Source organism: Physcomitrium patens, chromosome 12, assembly GCF_059467195.1.
Source record: "Physcomitrium patens ecotype Gransden chromosome 12, ASM5946719v1, whole genome shotgun sequence".
NCBI lineage: Eukaryota > Viridiplantae > Streptophyta > Bryopsida > Funariales > Funariaceae > Physcomitrium > Physcomitrium patens.
This window is the reverse complement of record NC_143421.1, coordinates 8,029,402-8,056,424: the sequence shown is the minus strand read 5'-3', so window position 1 is coordinate 8,056,424 and position 27,023 is coordinate 8,029,402. Positions and strand designations below refer to the sequence as shown.

General features: G+C 33.2%; 3 protein-coding genes across 7 annotated transcripts; 2 read left to right on the top strand and 1 right to left on the bottom strand.

Moving 5' to 3' along the window:
• The first annotated feature begins 5,823 nt into the window (after positions 1 to 5,823).
• Positions 5,824 to 9,602, top strand: LOC112289765 (uncharacterized). 3 transcript variants are annotated; one of them, XM_024535308.3, is made up of 5 exons: positions 5,824 to 5,931; positions 7,650 to 7,916; positions 8,315 to 8,402; positions 8,741 to 8,807; positions 8,991 to 9,602. In XM_024535308.3, exons 2-5 carry the CDS (start codon positions 7,787 to 7,789, stop codon positions 9,042 to 9,044), a joined length of 339 nt encoding a protein of 112 aa, XP_024391076.1. In that variant the 5' UTR covers positions 5,824 to 5,931; positions 7,650 to 7,786; the 3' UTR covers positions 9,045 to 9,602. The 3 variants fall into 3 exon arrangements, with proteins under 3 accessions (XP_024391076.1, XP_090110905.1, XP_090110904.1); XM_090254779.1 differs by lacking the exon at positions 5,824 to 5,931 and adding an exon at positions 5,997 to 6,072; XM_090254778.1 differs by lacking the exon at positions 5,824 to 5,931 and adding an exon at positions 6,855 to 7,294.
• A 914-nt stretch (positions 9,603 to 10,516) lies between these two features.
• On the top strand, positions 10,517 to 13,572 carry LOC112289764 (uncharacterized). Of its 3 annotated transcripts, none has more exons than XM_024535304.3 (2): positions 10,517 to 10,882; positions 11,310 to 13,572. In XM_024535304.3, exons 1-2 carry the CDS (start codon positions 10,852 to 10,854, stop codon positions 13,238 to 13,240), a joined length of 1,962 nt encoding a protein of 653 aa, XP_024391072.1. In that variant the 5' UTR covers positions 10,517 to 10,851; the 3' UTR covers positions 13,241 to 13,572. The 3 variants fall into 3 exon arrangements, with proteins under 3 accessions (XP_024391072.1, XP_024391073.1, XP_024391074.1); XM_024535305.3 differs by having other exon boundaries at positions 10,600 to 10,882; positions 11,314 to 13,572; XM_024535306.3 differs by having other exon boundaries at positions 10,624 to 11,021; positions 11,314 to 13,572.
• An 8,245-nt stretch (positions 13,573 to 21,817) lies between these two features.
• Positions 21,818 to 23,675, bottom strand: LOC112289413 (NAD(P)H dehydrogenase (quinone) FQR1). Its single transcript, XM_024534604.3, has 4 exons — positions 23,398 to 23,675; positions 22,876 to 22,969; positions 22,458 to 22,723; positions 21,818 to 22,199 (listed from the first exon to the last, which is right to left on the bottom strand). The coding sequence occupies exons 1-4, from the start codon at positions 23,445 to 23,447 to the stop codon at positions 21,971 to 21,973; spliced, it is 639 nt and encodes a 212-aa protein (XP_024390372.1). The 5' UTR covers positions 23,448 to 23,675; the 3' UTR covers positions 21,818 to 21,970.
• Positions 23,676 to 27,023: the final 3,348 nt, after the last annotated feature.

The following is a 27,023-nucleotide window of genomic DNA, read 5'->3' as shown; positions in this document are numbered from 1 at the left end:
TAATTGAATTCAGTTAATCGTTTCATGTCATCATTTTTTGTAAGCTATAGAATATATCCTTACTTTTATCTTGTAATATTTAAATTTTATTTTTTATTTAAATTATTTAAAAATATAATATTTTTTCTTTGAAAGCTAATGTGTAAAACTTACTATCTTACGAAGTTCAAATAAGATCTATAGGTCCTAAATTGAGTTCTACAAGAGTTAATTTATCTTAATCTTTAATCTATGTATATTAAAGAAGAGGTTTTAGATGTAATTGGAATTAGTTTTTATGGCATTTTTGTATCAGCAAAGAAGAGATTTGCAAAGCTCTATAGCATTGGTGCAATAAAAATTACATATTCTATTGTATTATTTTAATAATGTAATTTAATAATCTCTATGTTGAAACAAGGTATGTATATTGCTATTATAAAAGTAACAGCTTAACATCTTAACAATAGCATTTATATTTAATATTAAATAAAAACCAATGCAGATCCCATTCAAGCACTATTACAATAATATTTATCATAGTTTAATAATAAAACTATACAAACTAATTAATTTTGACTTACATATACATTAATGATTATTTGTTAGTAAGTTAAATAAGTTTTTGAATATTTTGTTAAATTTTATGATATAAGGACTTAGAAGTAATTTTTTTTATAATAATCACATTATAAAAAAATTATTTTTTATTTTTTATTTTTAGTAGATACCTTTTATGACTTGTTTTAATAATATTTTTTTTTTTTTTTTTTAATGACTTGTATGCTAGTTTCTTGTTATAAATAGAAGATCGGTTATTTATATTTCAAGGATTGTATCAAAAAAATTTGATGATTTTATTATTTAAACTTTAGGATTTATTCAAGATGTTTTAAATTTCATAAATTTTAAAACGAATTTAATCTTAATAAATTTTCAACTATAGCTTTCAAATATAGACTATTAAAGTGTAACATTTAACTTAATATCACTTTAATTTTTTATTTAATTTTAATTTATTTTGAGTAATTTTTGAAAGAAGTGTATAGCAGTAATTTTAAAGATACTATCAAAGAAAAAACAAATCTTATAGAAATAGATATTATCATCTCTACTTTATAAAGAATCCAACAAGACCAATAACATCAAGCATCTTAGTATTAGAAAATAAAAGTATATTATATTTATTACAATAATTACATTCAATAATTATGATATTTAAAATGGATAATTATCTACAAAATAAAGAAAATAAAATACATAAAGAATCAAATTAAGTAAAATTATAAATTAACTAACAACAATACAGTAAATAATATAAATTTACTCCTTTTGTGCTTAAAGTCTTTAAAAATTATTTCATGTGGTGGGATGTGTAACTGTTGTAAAAAAAAAATACAATATTGGTATAATATATATAGTAACTTTTTTTCTCCAATAAGTAAGTTGTAAAAAATAAATTTAAAAAATGCAATTTATTACATAATGACAAAAATATAATATCTTTTATTATAGACTATAAAACTCTTATCTCATTTAATAGACTTTTATGTAGCATTTCTTATGCACATAGTCATGTTTGATTTGTAGTATATAAAACCTATTTTTATTTCGTTTAAAAATATGATGCATTATATTAAAAAAATCATGACATTGATATCTTAACAATTATATATTTTATATTTTTTAAAAAACAAAAGAGAAAAAAAAAAAAAAAAAAAAAAAAAACTCTACTTTATTAGTTAATATTACTAAACTCAATCATTATGTAAAATTATAATATCCTTTGAGAAACTAATAAAAAAATTAAAGAAGAATATAATCCATTATCTGTAATAGCCATCTTTATTATAATTATACTACTATTCAAAAATGTTCAACTACCAAAACACATTTAAAGAAACAACCACTTAATGTTCAAATTCAAGTTACTTACAGTGACAAACAAAACCGAGTACAAAATCTGAAGTGCCAACTTTCAAGAGCAATTACAGAAATTTCAATGATTGCTTTATAAATCTGAAAGTTACATGGAATAATACACACAGTCTTGTACACATGTACAAAGTTGCACATCAAATTGATAACTAAACATCCTTCTACAAAGTCAAATCAACAACTATGTCTTGTACTCAGTATTGTTCAAAGAAAATCTTCAAACTTCAATATTTAGTCCAATAACCTTTTGCTTCCAAAACAGCTGAAATCCTTCTTGGCATACTTTTGTATAGTTTCTCACAATCTTTTGCATCAAAACTAAGGTAAATACTACAAACATTCTCCTACAATTCTTGAACACCTCTTGGCCTTGAAGTGACTTGGCTTGAACGCTGTTTGAGAAGGGCCCAAAAATGTTCCATTGGATTCAAATCTGGAGATTGAGCTGGCCATCGAAGGAGCTGAAATGGCTGTGAAGAGAGCCAAAACTGAACACTTTTTGCCATATGTTTGGGATCATTATCATGTTGAAAAACCACCTTAGTAGGATCTAAGTTGTAATTCTGTGTGGTACTTTGCAAGTAGGTTTCTAAAATTTTTTTGTACAAGTGTTGCTCCATTCTACCTTCAATTTGATACCAAGGACGTGGCCCAAAAAGCAGTCATACAACCCCAAATCATAATTGAACCACCACCATGTTTGACAATTTGACTAACATGTTTAGGTCCAAGTCGTTTTCCTTCTCTCAACCAACACCAAGACCTACGATCTAAGTTGATTAGGTTAATCTTTGTCTCATCACTGAAAATAACCCGTCTCCAATCATCAACGGTCCAATTTTTGTATTTATGAGCAAAACTCAACCTTGCAAGAACATGTCTTTTGGCAAGTAGAGGCTTCTTTTGTTGCACACAAGCACCCAAACCAGCTTCTCTCAAACCACGCCTCAAGGTGATGTCTGAGAAGTGTTTACCTGTTTTTTCTCGAAGTTGTTTTGCAGCTACACTTGCCGTTTTGAGACAACCAGTAGTGACAAGGTGCACACCAAGTCGCTTCTCTTGCTGTCCTAAAACCTTTGGACGTCCTCCTCTTTGTTTTTCTATTTCACCACTAATCTCCCTCTTCAAATGAGCTACTGAAGACTGACTCATTTCAAGTGAGTCTGCAACTTTTCTTATAGAAACACCACTCCTAAGCTGCACCAATGCTTGGTGCTTCAATGATTCACACAACCAAGGCATAGAGATACAATTGACAAATCAACTTTCACTATAGATAGTACACAACAAGAGCAACACAATAAACAAAAAATGCCCTCAAATCTTGCAACAAGGAGTGTACATTGAAATTTCGAAATTCAGCAAGAAGAAGCAACCAAAACTGAGTATGCACGTCTGTGTGCTTCTACAACACTTTTCTCATAAACCCTATCTCAAATGATAATGAGATTTTTCATCCATGTAGAGGACTGGATGAATACACACAATAAAAAAGTAATTCTATCAATTGACTTATGTGTCAGTTGGAAGGATCAATGAACTATGAGTGTTCAGATTTTGTACTCGGTTTTGTTTGTCACTGTAAGTATTATAAGTTATCATCCTACAAAAAATAATATAAAAAAGTAAGATTTAAAACTAATATCTTAAATTTTTATACAAATTAAGAAAATATCTTTATAAACAAAACATAACTTATAGAGGATTTTTTAAGCTTGAACTTGTTTTTTGGAAATATTATTTTTAAAGAAGACTTCTTGACATATAAAAACTTAATTATTTAAAATTCTTTACTTAATTTTATTATGATTTTTTAAAATTAAAAATAAACACGTGGAATTACATAAGAAGTATGGTTGTAAGTTTACAAAATGTTCTTCTTTCTATAGAGAATAGAATATCGGCAATGCTCTAGTTTTAAGATTCTTACAATAAAACTATTATTGAGATTATTAATTTGTATTGCATAATTAATTTTTCTTGATTTGAAACAAGTTATGATTAAAAGAAAATTTATTATAATATCAAATTTAAATTAAATTCTTCTATGTAGAAAAAGACACTTACCAATTATTTGATTTATCAAAGGCAACAAACTTAAGTTTAATGTTAGTTTTAAAAATTATAATTATAAATTTTTAATATAAAAGTAGATCCGTTTTTCACATTAAATTTTATTATAAATTATAAAATTATAATATTTAATAATAAATATTTATTTTTTAAGTAATTTATTTAAGCTTTAAAATATGTAATCCTAGTATTTAGTAAAAAAATATTTTTTCATTGATTTAAATTAAATAAATATAAAATAATTTATATTTTTTGTAATTTTTTAAAAAAATTATGGTTTTATCTCATCTTTAAGAAAAAATTAATAAATAAAATCCTTGTAAAAAATAAATTTTTAGTTACAAATATTATGCAAAATGTCATAATTTTGAATTTATTTCAAGCAAGTTTTAAATATTTTTTTAATCACATAAAGTTCAATTCCAAAAATATTTATATTAATATTATTTCTCTATAAAATCAATTATTTGTGTGAGAAAATACAACAATACATTGTGCACACAAAACACATATCTTGAATTTGTATATCACTTTTTATAATTTTCAAAATAAAATACAGAATCTTACATGATCTTTCATGTTCATTGCAAATAGTTTTCAAAAATTATCTATGAAAATTGTTAAAAATATTTAAATAAATAAATCATCAAGATTGTTAAATTCTTTTCTGACGCTTCTCCTCTGTCATATTGTCTTCATAATTTTTAATCCTGTTCAGCTATTTTACATGGTGGATCAGAATAGGCTCAAAGACATGTTTATTGCTAGTTTGTGATGTTTAAATGGAACACTATAGTGACTTGTATTATGTAGATATTCATATGAAAAAATTCTAAAAAATAAAAAATTCTAAGATATTTCTATTATTAGACATTTTTGTAAAATCAATTTCTAATATAATATTTTTAATCATTGGTCAAATTAATGAATGCATAATGTAAATAAAATCATATTATGTCTGTTTCAATTTTTTCAAGCTTATTTTTTTTAATATAAAATCTTATAACTTGTAACTTTTTTGTATAATATTAATCATATAAGTAGCAAGATTAGTGTAAAAATATCATAAATAATTTCATGAACAAATTTAGTTCTTTTTTTTCATAAATTATTCAAAATCATCTCAATTTTGCAAGTGTATTTAATGAGAGACTTAACAAGTACTACAGAAGTATATAAATCTAGCACATATTTTTATTAGGTTTCTATTGGATTAAATTTGTTGGTTAATCATGTTAACACATTATTGCTTACAGACTTAAACAAAATAGCAACCATTCTACGTGAAATGTTTCTAGAATTTTATCATATATACCTTAAAAGAAGGGGAATGTTAAATAGATCCATGTTTTTACTAAATCAACCCACCCTTGATGAAAAATATGGTAATCATGATGAATGTGGTTGGTTTTTATTGGTTGCAGATCTAATAGTGGAGAAATAAATATAGACTCTTTTATTTTATTTTATTTTTTTCATCATGATGGTTACGATGGGTAGGTCAATTTAAACTTTGGTCTATTTAACATTCCCCTAAAAAGAAACATCTACTTTCCTATCTTTCCTTTTTTATATAAATTAAATGAATAAATAAATATATTCATCCAAGATGTGAGAATACACGAAGCAATGACTGTACGGAGAAGGAAGGTGTTTGGAAACTTCGTCCCATCCTGACAACTGATAAGGCAGCATGGAATCGAAATGCCATGGAGGCTTTTTCAGGTCCTCGAAATGAGCACGTCGTCTGGTTTGGGCCGTCAGAAAAGGGACCTCGGCTGCACACTGCATTCGATGCGAAGCTTAGCGATCCCGCGCCATGCTTATCACCTCTCGTAGGCTTCTTCCGTAGATCGTCGTAGCGTCGCTTTCCCGATCCGATGCCGTCGCAGTGAATCCAAATTTTCAAGTCTCAGCTGGAGCAGATTCACGTCACTTACGGTCTGTTCCGCTCACTTCTTAAATTCGTTTTTTCTAAGTGTTTTGGTTGTGATTTGGTGCTAATCTTGCCAAACTGAATCAATGGTGAAGCTAGTGTGTTAGTTTGACTTTGCGCCGGTGTTTGATCTGTTCGTTGCCTAGGTTAGGAAGCGAGAGCATGCTTACTACATTGCGCACTGCTTGTTTATTAGTTCATGACTGTCTGTGTCCAATTGGATGTGCACTTCCAATACGTCGGTGATGTAGTTTGTTTGCACTCACATTGGTCGTGTAGTTTTTAATTTTAATTTTAATTTTTTAAATTAAAGGTTTGATGCTACGATTCGATTTCATGTGCGGTTGCTGTGGGTTTGCGAGACGAGGTGGTGGCATTCTACGAAGTTGTAGTTAGGTTTTTAGACTACGGCGTTTGGAGATGTAGTTTTGCTGTACGGTAGCTCAACGGTTGTTTGCAGTTGTCTTTCGTTTATTAATGATTCCCTGCATCGCTAATGTCGGTCGTAGCATTTAGGTTAGTTTCTTGTGATCATTTACTGCAAGGGATTTCAGACATAGTCTTGCTCTGTACATTTTCTTCGTTCGTTTCATTTTGTGAAACAGCTTGGCCTTCTGCATTTTAGATGATACTTGTTCAATGTATACTGTTGCCGATACTTCCTTTGTTTTTCTATTCTTTAGTTCAAGATGTCTAAAACTGTACTTTAATCTCTCGTTGATAGTGCTAGTTTGCCTTGTTCGCAGTGTACGAACTTGTGCAGGAAGTTAATGAGATTACATACGTGCCGCTTATGCCCTAAAGAATTAAGCTTAGTCTTATCCTGGAACCTTGTTGTGTCCTAGCTTCAATTGCTAGTGATGATTTGTAACATTACGTTTTCGGAACACTTTTTTTTTTTTTTTTTTTTTTTTTTTTTTTGTCTCGTGCCTCATTTAGATCTACTGGAGATCGTTGATCATCCTGGAAATTTTTATGAAAATTGTGGGAGCTCCTGCGAATTCACCAGTCCTCGTCGTGTTTACTGCAGTCTCTTGTTAGTGTTAATCTTCTGCAGACACGAGCTATTGATTGGATGTTGTACGTCAAACTTTCCTTGTGTCTTTATCCTAGATTGGGATACATTACAGTTTGTTTTTGAAGGTCGTTTATCCTCTCCTGGATGTTTGTCGAAATTCTACCATAAACTTAGGATTGTTATTCCACCCATAAAAACTCATTTACGGCCACGTTTATCAGCCAAGATTGTAGCTAAAGCCGAAAGTAATTTTTCATTAGGCTCAGAGTTTGATTTATCTTTATTTCTTCTTACGGGACCCCTATCCCAGCCGTTGTAACCATCGTAGGGTTCGCAGAGATGGTGACAAGGTATGCAGCTATCGGGTGGTGAGGTTAACAACAAAATTCTGAAACTGCGTTGTGGTTGCTTTGTTTTGTATAGTGGAGGGCCTCCATGTGTAGTGTGCCTTGTGCGTACGGGATTTGTTGACTCATCTCACCATCTGTTACATCTGACAGTTGTCAACGAAATGCATTTTAGTTGTTTGAATTAGGGGTATGGGGAGTTCAATGGGGTCGCGTTTAAAACAGATATTTATCGTACAATCTTAGAAAGGATAGATGATAGAATGAATGTTTCTCTCTTGAAAGACACTAGGTTCCTGTCTTCCTTCAGAGACTAGCAGTTGTTCCATCTAACTGGTATACGATTACTTTGCAACAGAAAATAGCTGCCTTACAGATTCGCCCAAGCCTCGTCGGTCAGTTACACAAGCTTTGAAGTTTAAATTACGCTGCAAGGAGGGTCGCCGGCTTTCGATATAACTTGCTAGGTCTTGGTCCAGTCCAAGTCCCAATGAAATGGACAACAGTGGCATTACTTCCCGGCAGCAGAGAAGTTCAAGCGCCATAGTTAGCAGCAGCGACAATGTCTCGGGAAGTAGTTCCACAGTGAAAAGCGACACCAACCATTCTGTATTCGTTAATCACGGTAGTTCACCGGAAACCTCTGAACTTTTTTCATGTTGATCAGAACTCGGTCCTGCAATTGAGTCCTAGCTGGCGTTATGTTTCTTGTAGTCGTTTATAACTCATATCGATCGCAGTTGTCATCTATGGATATTTTGTCAGTATTTTTCAACTTCCAACCCATTTGAGGTGACCTCTAGTGTGAAATGACCTAAACAATGATCGGATGGTCTGTTGGTCAGACAGACAAGTTTTAAATGTATTTTCAGCTTCGTTTGTAATCTTTCTTGAATGAACTGTGTTTTCTATTTATGTATATATGTGTGTATATATTTTTTCAGTGCATTCCTTGTATGGCGAGGTCGTTTTTCTCTTGCGTTGTAAACTTGTGATCACTTAATAATTTGTTGTTAAATGCAGCATTGATACTTTGGAAAGAGAGACGACAGGAATGGGTGGGAACTCGACAGCGGCCCAAGGCTATGGAGCCTCGAGAGCCTGTTATTAGGTAAACGTTTTGACTCTTTTGGAACGATTTCTGGAGAATAGTGTTTTCTGTAGGTTGACTGTAATTCATTCCCTGTGCAAAGTCCATTCGTGTTTTATCATTTTCTCATGGTATTTCTACGAGCATTGAGGATATCTGCTAGAACTATTCTAAGTACACGGACACTGAATGTAAATTAGTGTGATAAGATTGGTCATGGAATCCTGTTTTATATTTTAAAAACTGTTCATGTCTGAAATCTTGAAAAATTCCATCGCAACTGAAGCGAAGTATGTTTTAGGATTTGTAGCATGTAGTATATTATTGTACTTACGAGTATGGAGCCTGATGCCATCCAGCTGGAGCACAACGTATGAGGATCTGCTTGCCACCAGCCGTCCCTTTGCACAGCGCATACCATTAACTGTAAGCAGCTATGCTCATACTCCATTCATTATTAATTTGTACATATCAGAGAAGCGTAAATGCCCGGAGCTATAATATCTCCACGTAGTTATGGGTCATTGAATTTGTGGGTAACTAAGTTTTTAGACGATGACTTTGAACATATCTGTGAATGTAATACTGATTTGACAAGTGGAACATTAGGAAATGGTCGACTTTCTCGTGGACGTATGGGAGCAAGAAGGCCTGTACGAATGATTTTATTTATGGTCAGAACTCAAGCTTGGATAGCTCTACTTCAGCAAACATACGGAAATTTTGGAAGATTTATACCAATTTGTTTTTGGTCCCCACTGAAGCACGGTTTCGAGTCTTAAAAGAAATGATCAAAATGTGCATCTTCTCTAGAGTTTGAAGTATGTTTCCAGTAGAGTTATGATGCTTAGTACTAAACGACTGGTTTTATCCAATTAGTCATGTACGTTCAGATTACCGGAAATATATCTTTGACAGAAGTACTGCTCCCCACTTCTAAGGCTCTCTTTGGCTTGGAGAATTAAAAGAATGGGAATCCACGAGTTGGCTTCATGATCAAAGACTATTACATGAACATACTCTTCAACGAAGCTTCTACCATTTTAAGGTCCAATTTGCTGTCAGATCCTTCAGTAGAGGTGTTGCATTGGAGATTCCCTTTCCATCTGATGTGAAGTACGTATGCAGACGGAGTTAGTGGTGCTGCTAGATCGAATTTATTGAACCGGAATCTTCAGCAGACACTTGGAAATTTTGAATACCGAACGTTTTTTATTCGTATTGGCTGATTTGGATTCTGTACTCAACTACATCCAAGTTAAATTGGAACCATTTTTAATATCTGCAAAGTCCGTCTATGTGCTGTCAACTCGGCACATTATTTTCCCGCTAATTGTAAATCCTTGTACGAATCTAATTGTAATCGTGTTTGGTGGAATCCGTGCATCTGTCCATGCCAAAGAATAGAACTCAACGGTCCTATCTCGATTGAAGAAGCGGAAGATTTAATTGGTTTGTGTATGGTCGTCATGTACCTCGTTACAGTTATTGCGTAAACTTCTAAGTAACGTGAAGTACAAAAAGCTTCTGAAAGTTTATTACAGTGATCTCTTCCTTGCTCTATCTTATGACGAAGGATTTTGTAATGTTTGTGAACTTCAGCCCTGAATGTTTCCAATCGGCTTTCTCCATGCTGTGAAGGTTGATATCTCTTATCACGGTTTGAGAAGACGGTCACATTATACAATTGCACTGTTCGATCACTATGCAGAATCTAATCTGACGGAGCCAATTTCAAAGTTATCCAAACCAGGACGTCTGTAAGGACTAACGTATTCGCATATCGCTGCAAAACCTGCGTGCTTCAGAGTGATGACCACCTCACGCATGAATCGTTTTTTTTAAGGTAGATAACGCAACAAAATTGTCATATGCTCACGACTGAGAAATTTGGTGACTGACATGTCTGTTCAAGCATACAGAGAATGGGCTGTTAGTTTAACTCGAGAGCCACCAGATAACTACAGTCAAAGCACTACAGAGTACAAGCTTGTGTTCGAGGGCGGGGACTTACAATAGAGGAGCACAGTGCCCGAGAATTTCCGGTTTTCAATGAAACAGTGCCACCAGTGGCCAAACCTCATCAACGGTAAAATCTTGGTGCAAGGCAATTTGCAAAGCCTCAGTAAGTTAGGGCTTATGGTAAGTTTTGTCGTGCAGACTTAGAGTAACGTGGTATAATGAGCTTCCGGCCAAACCCTGGAGTCACTGATGCACTAGGAATCGCAAGAGGAAATTGAAAGTGGCAGGGATGAGTACTCGGGAGTGGAATGCAGCCGACGCATGCACTTAGTCTCATGAATGTTCTCTACACTCTCGATCGCCACAATCCTGCCGCACTCACGCCCAAGAGCTGGGGCATCAGAATTTGAGAAGCAGATGCGTTCCAAACCCTAATGTTAGTTCTACGTTCTGCTTCCGATTTGCTTGCGAGTAGTTGCAAGCAGCGAATGTTGGAGCACCTCGCCAGATGTCGTTAGAAGATCGCGCTGGAGTTGCAGGTTAGATCACACTTAATTCATTTAGCACTCTTAGGAGTAAGGTTTGAAGATAAATGTACTAGAATTGTAAACCACTTGATTTCGAGAGCCGTTGGTGGAACAGAAGCAGATCCAGAAGCATATCCTAACTACGTGCAAGGTAATTGGGAATGTGTGGCCAATTCTATGAGTTTCGTTTTGATGGCGGCAATCTAACTAGTGTATGTGTAATTGCTGTTTGTGTGTTGTATATGTTTGGTTTTGTTACATGAATCCATCGTTTTGTTGTATTGACGAATCGTCTGGAATAAACCTCAATTTGAAAATAAAACTAAACTTGTTTTACAAGTAGAATTTGAGTGTCGAGTGCTCTAACCTTTCTTATTGATTTCGAGTGTTACTGATTGTCTTGAATCTCCTACGCCAATTAACATGTACGTAGCTTCAGCCAGGCACAGAAAGCGACAGAGATCAAATCGTCTATGCTCTTCTGAAAGGGTCTCGCCCGACATGATTCGCTTTGAGTTTGGAAAGCTTGGCAAGAGAAGAGTGCTCACCACGAGCGGCAACGGTGAGTTGGTAATCAGGCCTCTTGGGCCGAAGGAACCGTATGTAGCGATAAGCCACATATGGGGGGGCAATACCAACACCATCAAGGGTATAAAATGGAAAGTCGCAACTTGGATGTCCCTTGAACGTTGTAAAGCCTTGGTCAAATCTTACGACTGCGTCTGGATAGACAGCTTGTGCATCGACCAAGTTCATGGGGAGGATAAGCATGCACAAATCAAGAATATGCATAAGATATATGAAGACGCAGAGTATGTTGCCGTGGTGTTGACGGGAGATTATGGCCGGCAGCTAACCTCCCTGCGTCGTCTTACGGAACTGCTTATTGATTTAAAGAGCTTGGGCCGGGAATGTACGTCATCTCGTCATTGTACTTACCTTAAAACCATGGAGGGGATTGAAGAAGCGGCAGTTGTTGTGAACGAAATGCAGTGGTTCAAGCGTGTGTGGACGTTGCAAGAAGCTATAGTACCAGCATTTCTCACCTTTGTAGGATTTGATCAAGATGGGAAGCTGAAGCGCGATGTAACAACAATGGATGAAATTAGGGAATTTATTCATGCATTTGATCTTGTATGCGACGTGGGGACTGAATACTGGGCAGGATCGCTTACGCATCCCTGCACTTTGTCTGTTATCGACTGTTTAGGTGTATGCCAGAAAGTTCGCGACATTGTGAATTTGATGACGCCAATTAATCTCAATTGGTATAAAGACACGAAGCGGTTGAAGGAGCGGAGAAGATGCTTGGAATACACTGCCTATAGAGTTTTCAAGCAGCTTCATAAGCGTGACTGCAAGTTCATTCATGATCGAGTTTATGGTGTGTGTGCTCTCTTGGGTATAAAGATAAGTCGCGTGGACTATAAAAGAGAATATGAAGATGTGTTCATTGAGGCTGTAAAAAAGCTCGTAGAGCGTGGAGTCTGTGCCCTCCCGCTGCGACCTCAATTGGTCCATGGGAACACATGGTTACCAAGCTTGAAGGATGTAGACCTAAAAGATGCGTGGAAGTTGGTTAAATCAACCTGTGCGATGAATGAAGAAGAAGATTCCTACCACAATCTAGTGTGCGAGGGAGATCGTGTATATGCAACGGGTGGATTGGTCCAGATGGTCAATCCTTTTAAACTCCGGACAAGCATGGAGACCATTGGAAAGATCTTGCAAGACTTTGTGGAGGCTGTGCATGTTGAAAAGGATTTTGATCCAGTTGGCAGCATTCAAGACCCTGCTTTGCTTACAATTACATGTGTAGTGCTATGGATGTTTCGCAACCGTGGAAATGATGCTGAAGTCACAACAAGGGATGTAGATACCGTAATACTTTCAGTATACAATAACAAGAAATCTGCAGATGAAGTTGAATCGTCCAAGGACAAGAATAGGTGCAACATCTTGGAGGAATTTGGCATTGCTGCATCAGATATCAAATGGCACTTGGACACACAAAAGTTAACCACATCGCAGGTGGTAGCGAACATACTAGAAGCTTGTGCCTTAGTGCCACTAGAAGACAACAGCGCACATAAAATTGCGTCATTGGTCGACCGAGATGCCATATTAGTGGTCAAAAAGAAACTTGGGTTTGTGTTGTGCAGCGTGCCTTCGTCGGTGCAAAGTTCCTACGATACTTACGGTTTCTTCTACAAGTCATCTTTGGGCGTCAGAGTGCGTGAGATTAGTTGCAATGTGCTTGTACTGAATGGTGATGACGTGTGGGACAATTATGGCGACGCGCTCTGTTGGTACATTGGTAGGGTGAGGAATATTTGCAAGAGGCGTATATGTGTTGGTACAATACACTGATACTTTAGCTTGTTGCCCTACTTAGATTAACGTCTCTGCTTCTTTCAAACTCTCAATTCACATCCTTCTAGCTCCAGTCTCAGAGGATGAAAGCTGCTTAGGGTTTCTGCTTAGACAAGCATTTGTGAACCCCGTCACAAGTTTGTTAATGATTCGCGCTAAGGTCTTTCGTCAGTTATGATGATAGGAGTAGCTTAATTGTGGAGGAAACATGTCTAGAATGGCAAAGTGGCATGGTGCAAAAGCTTCACTCCCAAGATTGTTATGGAATTTAGTGGACACCAAGATCTTCGGTGTGCCAATAATTGTTCAATACTTGCTTGTGTTTTTAACTGGGCCATTACCTTGATTAAGATGTTTTGGAAATATACAGCAAATGCAGATGTAGTCGGTAAGAACAGAAACAAGTTCAACTGACGAGGTTGTTACCATGGTTCATGGACTCGTGCTGCTATGACTTAGTCACATATAGGTGTATATTAGCTAGGGTAAATTAATGATGAGGTCTGTGCACTTAAGCTCTGCTTTAGGTCAGCTCACTGTCTGGGATGACATTCATACGATTCTTCATAATCAGTGTATCTTTGCGTACATACTCTCGAGACCACAGAAGTCCTAAGATGATTCTGGCATTTGCTGCACATATTTGCCTCCATTTAGATGTATCCATAGGTTCCTAGAAACTGGGGGCTCAGCTTCAGGAGGCAAGTTGCAATCACCAAGCCTCTTTAAACTAGGGCTTTCTTTGAAATACCTAATTTTGCTTATTTTAGGGACGAGGCTAGGTTTTATTTTAGGTAAATTGCAAATGGATGAAATTCATCTATAGAGCTGTCCAAAAACATCTATCTTCATCAAATTTGACACACTCTTTTGAATTGTTGAGTGCAAGCTACTCTCAAGCAAGAAGTCCATGAGGCATTGTCAATACTTGTTCTTTTTCTACTTAATCATAGAGAAGTCAAATTTTTTAGTTCTTGTATTAGGAAAAATGGAGGCTAGCATGCCACAAAAATTTTGAAGTTGTGGAAACCATCCATTATAATGAACCCATCCAATGTGAAATTTTGTTTGCAAATCAAAGCATTTTTCAATAGCGTTCTTAAAGATCATCTCCTTGTTGTAAGCGAGTACTATGGCTTGGTGGTCATTCTCAATATCTTCAATGGATTAAGCATCTCACTCAGCCAATTCCAACCCTAGCTTGTGCCAATGGATGGAAATATATTAAAGAGTATTAAGGACATGAATCTCAAAGAAAGAAATCCTCAATACATTCTTGTGTCACTAAAAAGAACTAGAATGTCACTCAAAGATGATATAATATTGGACTAGAATAACTATTGCTAAAAATATGAAGATTAAAAAGTCTTAAACAAGACTAAGGACAAGAAAGGCATTGATAAAAGTAAAGAAGGCTTCACTCTTGCCTCCACATATACTCTTAATTAGGAACTACATTGCAATGTCATATAAAACCTCCAAAACATGTTGCCTTTGCAAAATACATAGCTTAACTTGTAAGGTAAATTTTCTATATGTACACCACATAATTAGGTTTCTCTATAAGCTACCAACACATGGTTAACTTATTAACCAAGTTTTTAACCTACCAATCAACTACAAACATATATAAAGTAAAAGTAATATCTATAAAGTTTCTAAGAAGCTTCTCTGGAAGGTATTATGAAATTAACCTATTTTTATCTATTTTTATTACTTCTACCTAATCATATAGGTATTTATTAGAATACATATGTAAATCTATGACATAGAGATATTTATAGTATACTTAAATTATGAGATAGAATGTTCAAAATATCCTTGTTGTTGGCATCATTGTTGCGATTATATTAGACAATAATAAACACAATCCCATTAATAAGCCCAACAAACATGATTGCGACATTATAAACTATGACCTCAATCTCAATTGCAAGCAATGAAATTATGAGGCTTATCATGAGGATGCCTTGATCTTAAATAAAAGCCTCTTTATTTATAAGAGCCACAAAGCAAGATCTACAAATGACTAGATTTGAGGCATTATAAGCTATGGTTGGAGTCTCGGCATTGTACAGACCTTGTACTTTGTACAAATCCACCAAAAATTGAATCAAGCCTTTGAATTGGACTTTCTATTGATTTAAAAGGATACTCAATCCTTGCAAACATGTTACAATAGTGTAGATTACTTCTGCAACATTGTCAAGTATAAGTAGTACCACCATCTAAGAATGGACGAGAATATATGTAAATACCTTCTATATAAGATACTTGCAAATCATCAAGTGCTCTTGCCGTAAAAATCTATTCAATTTTTTTTATAAATGACCACTGCATATCTACGAATTTTGGACATGTATAACCTATCTTCTTGATGAGATTGTACTATTGATAAAGATAAGAGATGAAGCATGTCAAGATGTTGATAAACTAGTCATCATATAACTTGAAGTATTCGGCTTGAACCTTTAAGATTAAGATGGTACAAAACACACCACACTCATATAATTCCATCACCAATTACCTCAACCATCTTTATCACAATGCCAATAATTTGTCCAATCATTATTCACACTCCATCTATGTTAATTTCAATTAGTTGTATCCTCCATTTTGAAGCTACGACATCCAAAAGTTTTGCATTTGCAGCAAAGATTACTTTCGCTATCTTGTGATTAAAAAGTAGAATGGCAAGGAGGTGGAGCTTGTACAACTTTGATTGATGTTCAAATTGGACTTGGAAGTCAAGATAAGAGGTATTTTATTTTGAGCCAACATCAAAAGCAAGCAAAAATGCCCAATGTTTGTAGAAGAGCTTGAAGATTTTTTGTAAGCTCACATTATAAAACACCTTCATAAATGAAGCTACATGATCTTCATTACATCTACTAAAGCAACCCATGTATGACATGGCTTTTGTGACATCTATAAGACATGCTATCATTTGAAACAAGGCTTCACAAGAGACAAAGCTAATCACAAGATGGAACAACTGTAAAAAATTTATTTCTACCTTGTATGCTTTGTGGTTCAAATCTTGCTCTTTACAAAGCTCAATTTTATCATTGTTTGTATCTTTGAGCAACTTAAAAATTGAAAATGCCCATCTATGAATTGATGTGAATTTCTTATCATCTACATTGAACAATATATTATCAATAATCATGTCCACAATGTCTCAATTGATTATAAACATGAGTTCCTTCTTAGTCAGAAAATGAGGTGCAAGGATGTGTTTGAAATTTACTTGGTAGAAAAACTACTTCTTTAAGACATCTATGAGGACATTGTATTCTATCCATGCTTTAACATGCTGCAACTTCATATGTATCGTGATATTGTTTGTGCAAAAAAGAATTAAAAATGTTTCAACCTTCACTATTTAGTTCTTTTTATGCCCTATGAAATTGACTTCTTTATGGTTGAGCTTCTCACAAAACAAGTATTGCATTGATAGAATTTGGTTAGTGTTCTCATTTCATGTGTTCGATGCAAGGCTGAATTTTGTCTCTATAGAGAATTTCTTGGAGGTCTGTAATTCCTTCACCATGGTGAACTTGACGTGCATTCCTCAATATGACTGTTGTGACTACAGATTGATATTCTTCAACATGGATCGCGTCATGTGATACCTCCTTCAACCATATAAAAGAATATTATTTGAGGTTTATTTTAGGACATCTTGCTAAGCTTATTTTAAGAAAATTAGGATATTTTAGAAAAAAGTCTCAATTTAAAGAGGCCTAGTAATCACATATGATGACTCTACAAAACTCATGTATGTATGTCGGATGCAACTTATTGTTGATGGTGTGGCTATATCAATGAAGTTTTTTTCCAAGGATGAGAGTGGTGACAATGGACTTATTCCTTTTTTAGAAAACACATTGTCTCATCCATAGATCCTTTGAACGAAGTCCTTTCAAATAAAAAAATTAAAAAAATTAAAAACAATCTAGTTATTTTTTATTTGTGATAATTTTGTATATGGTACAAAATGTGCCATTTTAGTGGAACAATTTACTATCACAAATATAAACTCATAAGAATTTGAGATTGAAATATCTATAATAAAATCTATAAAAATAAAAAAAATGATCATAATTGTTCTATTATAGGTAGTAGATAAAAAAAGTCCATAAGGTCAATGACAAGGAGTTTTTGATTTTAAAAAATAATACATGATTGTACAAAGTCTTAAACCATCTTTGACATTTGAAACCACCATAAATCTCTTAAGATTAATTCCAAAATTTTATTGTATTTAAAATACCATGTAATTAAAAAATTATAATAAGCTTGAAGAGCATATAATTATGCTTTGCTTTCTAGAATATATAAGTGTCCCTCAAAATAAAGAAGGTTATCCTTGAATTTAAACTTAGAAGTATCTTAAGCTTTGGAAGAAATACTCTTGATATTATGCACAAAAAGATCTCAAAATACAATTGATTGAATTTGATAAGAAATGCTAAATAAAAAATCAATATTGATTTTATTGCTCAAAGTTAAAATTAATTAAGATTTAATAGAATTATTTTTTATTTATCAAAAACTATATTTCTTCTTTTTGGTATAAGTTAAGAATATTTGAAAATGTTATGTAAAAAGCTTTATAATTGATATATCCTAAGAAATTAACTTAATTTGTATACTATATATATTATTCTATCTTGGTGTAAAGTCTTGCATCTCTTAATTTTTGTAATACACAATAAAATTTAAATTTAAATTCTTATGTTTTTTTAGAATATATTAAAATATTAAATAATATTAAATAATAAAATCATATAAAACTCTTAAAAAATATCACTCAATAGATATTTATAAGTTACTTATACATTTATCAATCAAAAGGTATGAAACTATATTCAAAATATCCACACTTTGTCTATAATGTAATATTTCATTTATTTCTTTCTATAATGCATATTAAATTGTATGCTCTTTATAGATCTATTTTTACATAGATATTTTTTTGATTTAATTAATCAAAATTTTTTAATATTTAAGGCACAAGGCACATATTTTTTATTCTAAACTTATTAAGTTTTTCATAATCTATGGACATTTGTAGTGATTTGTCTTTTTTCTTTTTAATTGAAATAGGAATTCCTACAAAAGATTTTGAATAGTGTATCAATTTTTTTGCCAAATTTTCATCAATATATTTCTTGAGTGAAGCCAATTATTTTGTATTAAGTTGTAGATTGATCCAAATGGCAATTGAGCTCATTCTTGAAGAGGAAGTGAATGATTATAAGGACAATGTTATAGAATAATATTTTCATTTTTATTTTTTAAAATATCCTAATAATATTTATATTAATTTAAAATATCATTTAAAGTCTTTTTAAAATTAAGAATAAACGTGGCATAAATAATAAAAGACAACATTCTTTTGTAGCATACATAAAACCTCTTACATCTCAAAATAAGGATTTGATTATATTATACTTATTACTTTTTATTTGATCAGAAAAAATCATAATTATGCTATAAAAAAAAGCTGAGATTGTAAAAAAATCCAATCCATCAAAAGATTATATTTTTTTAGCCACAATAAATCTAAAATAATTAGATTTAAAAGTAATTTAATTATATTAAATAATATTTAGTTTTTATAATTATTTGTTGCTACTTCTATATAAATAATTTTATGGCTAGTATTTCTAAAAGATAAAAGAAAATCATTTATAATTTATATATGCATAAGCTTTGTTTTTTTTTATTAAAAATATATTATATCTTTTAATAAATTCTTCATTTAAAAAACATGTTGAAGCTTTTAAATCTAATGAAGCAAAGGCTTTGTAATTTTTAGGTCCTAAAGAAGTATGTACTATAAAACAAGGAGAGAGTATTGAAGAGAGAATAGGACCTTTATTAGATATTCTACAAGATTCCAACTTCACAATTTTTATTATAGTTGGACAAATTTGTTTTCCAATACATAGTCTTTATTGACAATTATACTCCTCATTTTTTAGTTGTGTTACTTCTTTAAATAATGTTAAGCAGTGTCCTTAGGTTCTCTATAAAATAAACACAATCTTTTTTAACAACATCGAGTTTATTTTGCTTAATGAGAGGTTTATTCTTTCTTGATCATTTTCTTCAAATGTGGCTATAAATTATTCTAAGAATGAATTTAGATTATATAGGAGTTATAAATATGTTTCTATCAAATGTACAAAGTAAAAGAGTACATTTCCAAATAGGAATTTACATATAAATCCAACTTGAGTAAGTCCATTAAGATATCAAAAAGGATGTAATTTTAAATAAAACTTGATTTGTTGTAAAAATCTTCAAAATTTTGATCTTGTTTCATCAAACTTCTTTAACATACTAATCTTTGTCTCCTTTATACTTGTAGTAATAATGCATTTTGGATTCACTTGTAAGACTGATTTCCTTGCTTCCCTATATTATTTAATTTCTTAATGTAGACATTAGACTTCATTATTGATTTCTTCTATATGCCAAAGAATAGTACTTCCATAGTTGAAATTATTAATATGTGAAATTTTTATTTTAAGAATATATGCAAGTTTGTCAAGATTTGTAATAGTTGCAGATCTACTCTTACTTCTATCAAGTATATCATCTATAAAAAAATTCTTTGCATGTCTATAATAGATAACTTTAACAAATCTACAAGTCAAATTAGAAGAAGGTAATCAACAACTTTTAATATCAAATCAAAATTTCTACAAAGAAGAATAGTTATTCTATTATAAGAAAGAATCAATGTTAGAAAATTAAAAAATATTAATTTAAAAGTGAGTAGTATTAAATTTTCAAAACACAATAATAAGAAATAATATAATCCATTCATTTTTATATGTTAATAATAATAATAATAATAAATAAGAATAAAAAATTAGACTTTTTTCAAACAGTTTAAGACATGAATCATAAAAAAAAACTCTAAAGAAGCAATATATTCTTTTAGCACTCAAAAAGAAAAAGTAGACAAATTAAAGATAAACATAAGATAGAAATTAGAATGGCTATTGCAAAATACAAAGGTACTAAAGATTCTAAAGCTAAGACAAGAACACAAAAGAAATATTAATAAGAATGAGGAAGGCTTCACTCTTGTCTCCACATATGCTATCTAATCAAAGAGATATGTGGTAATTTTTTATAGACCATCTGACTTATCTCCAACTTACAAGATATATATGTAACTTATAACACAAGTTCTTTACATGTGCAATACATTTCTAATTTGTTATCCAAATTTTTAACCTAATAATTACCTATAAATAAAGTCAAATCTTCATTTACAAAGCTTCTAAGAAGTTCTTTTATAAGATATTATCAAGTTTACTTACTTTTATTTCTATCTAACTTTTCATATTGTCATAATTATTAATACTAACGTTGATGTCCATAATAGCCTTTCGGCTACTTTTGGATGCCTTTTGGAACAAAAAATCTTATACTTTAGCTATTTTACTTTATCATTTCTCAAACAAATAAGATATATGTCTCAATATGGTTCCAAAGGTGGGTTTTGTAACTTCTATCACTTTAGCTTGCCTTATGGACTTGAAAGTGGCCACAACTCATAACATTTGAGCTAAAGCTAAATTAACTTTGTAAAATACTATCATAAAGCTAAATATTTTAATATTTTATTTATATTTATAATAAAATAAATATTTATCTAATTTAAATTTTATTATCCAATTTTTAATAATGAAATGAATGTTGAATAAGAATAAGTTTTATATTTAAAGAAAATTAGTTATATCAAAAAATATATACAGATAAATGTTCAAATATGACATATAAATATTTAAATTAGATTTTATGAATTTTTGGTATGTCTTGTTGTTTTATGATATAAGTTTATAAAAACATCAACTTCCAAGAATTGCATGAATTTTAAACAAGATTTGAGAAATAGCAACTTGGTGATCATCAAGATAATTGGATATAATATTTTATATTTAGATCTTTAAAAAAATCATTTGAATACGGCTCAATGACCACTTCAATAACAACACCTTACACGTTATTTTGAGCAACATGTTTATAAATCACTACATTTCACCAAATTCAAATACAACAAGTCTAGTTACATTTTACAAGGGCATCAAGTCTATATAAGTTATGACACATTAATATTTATTTTTCAGCAATAGAGCAACATAATAGCACATGCAACAAGTCTTGCTTCTTTTATATTTCTATTATCTTTGAATCTTTAGAATAGAGTAAATTATTTTACATATTTCATTATAATAACTTCTTTATAAATTTTTATGATTTTTGAATTTCATTACTAAAAACAATTAACTCTTTAATTAGAGTCCAAATAATCTTTGTAATTTTTATAAATTTATCTTCAAATTTTTTTAGAATTGGGTAAATTATTTCATGTATTTTGTAACTTTCTATTCTTTTTAAGATAAAATTCATTTTCTTTATTTGAATTTTGATATTTTCTTTTTTGGTGATTGAATTGGATGTAATTGTTAGTGATGTGCAGACCATAGATTCTTATCAACAAACCCAACCTACAATGATTTGGCTATATGGAATATGGACAATGGCTGGCAAAGAGCTAATATTTGGTGAGGGTTGGCAATTTGGAGTTGGCACAAAATTGTCATTTGTTTTGTCGAAAGACATAAAGTAAGTTCTCTCGTAGATATAGGCCAACATTCTGCAGTTTTGACAGGCATTGGTTTGTCATTTCTCATCTTGCTAGCCATGCTTGAGCTTCTTCGCCACACTGGCGACATACTTGCCCTGATGGAAAGCTTGTTCGAGCTCAAGTTTGGAAGGTTGGCGAGTGCCATCACCAGCAAACGTGCCGGACCCATAAGCAGACCCACCTTTAGGTTCTGCCAGGTTGAACATCCCTGAACCTCCAGTGTATCCCGTAGGAACAAATATCATTCCATGGTGTGCAAGTTGAGTTATTGCTGTCAGCCTGCCGCTCAGATTCACGGGTGAGCGTTAGAATCCATCAATTCAAAAACAGATGTTTAGTTCACTGCCTATTGTATTTGATGTTCCCGTTTTTGGTTTCTCACGAAATCTCTCTAAAAAGCGCTTTTTAACGGACGAGGGTTTGTGATTGTGTACCAGGAAAAAACCTTAGGTTGAATTTGAACTGGAATTCCGAATTCATGAGTACAGTTCATAGAGTAGATATTGATGAATGTATGTGAAGTGCAGGAAAATGTACGCAGAAGTTTCTTGGCCGCCACCTTGGGTGCCTGTTGATACAAATAACCCAGCTGGCTTTCCTGCCAAAGCTTGAGTTCGCCACAAACCGCCCGTTGCATCCATGAAGGTCTTAAACTGGGCACACATCATGCCATATCGTGTGGGGAATCCGAAGAGAAACCCATCAGCTTCTGTCAATTGCGCGATTGGTATGATAGGGTGCTCAGCATTCTTCGCCGGTGCTCCCATCTTGTGCAATACCTCTGGCGGCAGAGTCTCCGGAACCTTGATGAATTATCCCACCGATCACCAGTCCCACAAAAAGGAACGTTACACTGCGCTTACCGAAGTCTTATGTTTTTCAAGTTCGTTTTCGTATATTCTATTAAAAAAATCATGCAAAGATTGTTTTCTATGGGTTTGCTTGTGCTGCTCACCTGGAACAAACTGGCTTCGACACCGTCGACCGTCGATGCTCCCTTCTTTATCTCTTCGGCCATTTTCGCAACGTGGCCGTACATTGAGTAATATCTGAACCCACCGTGACAGATTTCATTGTCAAATTTCAGTGTTCACAATGGAAAATCTCAAACCCAATGCGTGCAGCATATCCCCTGGTGTCCACCAATATTTCCGTGTGAAAATAGGATTGAAGGTTTTTGAGAGATGCGAAAACCGCTCGCCACGATGGGTATCCTCTCCAATTGCGCATCTTCCTCCGGACAATCCGTTCCTTGCCGTTCCAATTTCGATGAGTCAAATTCATACAAGACCCCATTTGTGAGGTGGGCTGCCGCAACCATGCATAGAAATGGAGGGGTCATCGCAGAACCATGCGCACCCGCGCCACAACATTCTTCACGATTCAGGTCGATCGAGATCTCGAAATCATCTGAAAAACTGATTTCACAAACAAGTGCATGTTGGGTCACAAGTGCAATGGGAATGGTGGCACATACACGATGTAGAGCTTGGTGGTCGCCATAGTTGCAAATCGTTCCGCCGACATCGACGTGCTCAACAATAGCTTACAGAGAATCCCCTGAAGTCATCCTGGGGTTATCCTAAACTAAAAAATTGCAATGCAAACCGCTCGACTAAACACCAGGGTGATGTTACTTGTAAGATAGAGATCTCCTCCTCCACACGATGATGTTCATCAGAAAGCACTACGTCATACACAACCGCAAGTGGGTCGCGTGACCTAATGGACAAGGCGGTTAAACAATGGCCGCAGGATCAAATGTTTGATCTCTATCACAGTCGGAATGTGGTTATTTAATGCAAAACCAGCTGTGCAATAAAATGCAGGTATTAGTGTTACCTTCTTAATGTACGCGTATGCACGTAACATTCTCCTGCCTCAGCTTACAACACTCAAATTTATTTATACAGATACAAATAAAAATGTAAGAATTTCTTGACTGCAAACATTGATAAAAACCCACCAAGGATATCTCATACCATTTCCCTGTTGAAACTTTGAATGTCCCTTGACTGAATAACAGTACATGATTCATCACGCGCAATGAAATGCACCAAATTTCCAAATGTTGGATATCAAGCATGCCTTGAAACAAAGAGAGAACGTTGTCCTAATTCGCAAGAAATATGTCTATACTGTTCCTCAAAAATGTCAGAATCTATTTCCCGCTGTTTTCACTGTCTACAGTGTCTTCACAGGCATCCAAAATCAATGGTACTGCATCAGCGAGGATGCTCAACTTGCCCAATTTTTCAACATCATCGACGCATTAGTCAGTCTTGGGCCCCAGACTGAGTCATTTGATTCTTACTTGAGCTTGGAACAACAAATTATAAGCTACAGAGTTCTAGGTTCTAACCTCAAGTAAGAATCAAATGATACAAAACTCACTGGTCTTGTGAGATAATTAGTAATTTTTTGCTTTTGCATATGAACTTTAAGTAAAGAATCATGTTCTTTGTGAAATTTGGAAATATTACCTGCATTAACCAAGTGCCTGTGCCTAATTCATCTGTGTTGAGAATGTTTAGAAAGACACAAGAGTAATAGTAAGTAATACACACAAGAGTAGTAGTAAGTCATGCACACAAGAGGGTTTCTAAGGAGAGAAAGCTTCACACATAAAATTCTATTGATCTAGTTGTGTCTCGTATACAAGAAGAAAAAAAGGGAGAGGATAAACAGTACTTCTCCACTAGACTCTAAATACTATAGCTACAATATTTATTGTAGTCTACATTAAATATTATGGAAAGCATCGGCTACATTTAATGATCTCAACACTCTACCTTGCTCATCATAATATTTACATAATATAAAATTTGTATAGAATTATGATCTATACTTTTCAGTGATCTTGCAAGATCAACAATTGTTGCCTCATTAAAACCTTATCTAGGAAAAACCTTATTGTATTTAAGGACAAAACCATAGATGAAGGAAAAAGAGTACAACATTATTTTTTTTAATTATTTAAAGAGCTCATTAACTTTCTTATTCAAGAAAAGCAAGTCGCCGCATACCAATGCTACAAGTAAGTTGATAATGGTTGCACAATGGGAGAGCTTTGGTGAAGAGATCAGCAAGATTATTTGTAGATTCAATTTTTTTAATTATAAGTGCTTGATGAATAATCAAGTCATAGGTATAACTAAAATACTTTGGATCAATATGCTTTTTCTTGTCACCTTTAATGAAACCAACTTGCATCTGTGCAATACAAGCACTATTATCTTCATGCAAGATAGTTAGAGAATCATCATATGAAAATCCACATGTTGTTTGAATGAATTTATCAATTGATCACAACCAAATATATTCTCAAGATGCTTCATGTAAGGCAACAATTTTTGCATGGTTGGATGAAGTTGCAGTTATTGTTTGTTTTATTGATTTCCATGATATTGCAGCTCTATGTCTGAAAAATACATATCTTGTTTGAGATTTAATTGTTGCAGTATCAGATTTATATCCTGTATCATAATATCCAACCAATTTTGAATCTGCGGATTGTATGTAGTATAATTCCAAGTCTTCAATACCTTTTAAATAACGTAATAAATATTTGATGCCATTCCAATGTCGTAGTATTAGACGTGCACTATGTCTTGTAAGAATACTAATTGCAAATGCAATATCTAGTCTTGTAGATGTAGCTAAATACAAAAGTGCTCCAACTGATGCAAGGTATGGATATTGATCTCTCAATATTTCCTCCTCCTCCTCGCATGGACGGTATGGATCATGACCATCACGACCACGTCCAACCATTGGTGTGGACAATGGATAAGCATCAATCATATTAAATCTTCACAAGATTCGTCTAATATACGTTAGTTGGTAGAGAAAAATGCTACCATTTCTTAGATGCATAATCTGAAGACCAATGCAGAAAGTTGTTTTTCCTAGCATTTTCATCTCAAATTCAAATATAAGTAGGTTAATAGCTGTAACACATGCAGATGTAGTGCCTACTAGATTAAGATCATCAATATATATAGCGATGATTACAAAACCAGTTTTATCTCATTTGATAAACAAACAAGGGATTAGTAGATCACTTATAAAATTATTTGTAATTAAATAATCTCAAAGACGTTGATATTATATGCATCCGGATTGTTTTAAACCATATAAGGCCTTACATAATTTAATACCACAATATTATTTTGGAGCAGTGTCGTATTACGTGCTTTCCTACTCGAGAACGCACTGGGCGTCTGGCTGTAGAAGGTAGTATGGAGATTCGCCAATATTCAAGCAGTTTATCGATTTTTGACTGTTGGAATATAAACAACTGCAAGAATACACCGTAAATCTATACCGATGCCCTTCGACTGCTTGTCGAAGTCCTTTTTGTCCTAGCCAGTAGGTCTCTAGACGTTACAGAGAACCCCGAACAACCCAAACTGCTAATCTTCGATACCGCTTTATACTCACGATCTTGTATCCACTGACTGTCTTCTTAGATTAATCCAATAAATTTCATTCACTCTGCATACTCAATCCTATAGACACCTTTTTAATCCTTCAATCGCAGATGTAACTCGATTTCTCAAAACAGTCAAGAGTAATCAAACCTACTTCATTAGAAAAAATCCCGATTCACCATTACAACAATGACTTCAGCAACGATTGCCTCAGTCTTCCCAAAACTCTATGAAGAAGAAAAATCCAATTCTCCGTCTTTTCTTCCCCGACCCAAAGCATGAAGCTCCTCTCCAATCCCTTTAATCTCCAAAAACCTCCAATGAAAACCGAACTAGTAACCTTAAAAAAAAGCTTGAAGCTAGCTCCTTGATCCAAAAAAAAAAAAAAAAAAAAAAAAACCCCGCTCTCTGCTCTGAAAAAAAAAACCCCCCCTCAAAAACTTATTCCCCCCCCTAACCTTATCCTCTGAATTTCTTTAATCTTCCGTCTTGGATCCAGAATTTACTCTCGCCGTCAGAGCTTAGATCCAAAATTGGCTCTCGCCATCAAAGCTTTCTCCTCCATTTTTACCTTTAAGAGATCCATTTACCGAAAACAACGTTTCCTGAAATACAGAATAGGACAGCCTGAAACAGAATCGAACCCCGTAATCGGGACCACATTGAGTTG

Bases quoted from the DNA above. Each gene is read 5' to 3' on its own strand.
- LOC112289765 (XM_024535308.3), top strand. From the start codon at position 7,787: ATGGACAACAGTGGCATTACTTCCCGGCAGCAGAGAAGTTCAAGCGCC. The intron at 7,917-8,314 runs GTAGTTCACCGG...TGTTAAATGCAG, and splicing joins TTCTGTATTCGTTAATCACG to CATTGATACTTTGGAAAGAG. The intron at 8,808-8,990 runs GTAAGCAGCTAT...GTGGAACATTAG, and splicing joins CACAGCGCATACCATTAACT to GAAATGGTCGACTTTCTCGT.
- LOC112289764 (XM_024535304.3), top strand. From the start codon at position 10,852: ATGTCGTTAGAAGATCGCGCTGGAGTTGCAG. The intron at 10,883-11,309 runs GTTAGATCACAC...ACGTAGCTTCAG, and splicing joins AGATCGCGCTGGAGTTGCAG to CCAGGCACAGAAAGCGACAG.
- LOC112289413 (XM_024534604.3), bottom strand. From the start codon at position 23,447: ATGTCGGCGGAACGATTTGCAACTATGGCGACCACCAAGCTCTACATC. The intron at 22,724-22,875 runs GTGAGCAGCACA...TAATTCATCAAG, and splicing joins TCGAAGCCAGTTTGTTCCAG to GTTCCGGAGACTCTGCCGCC. The intron at 22,200-22,457 runs GTACATTTTCCT...TCTGAGCGGCAG, and splicing joins GGCGGCCAAGAAACTTCTGC to GCTGACAGCAATAACTCAAC.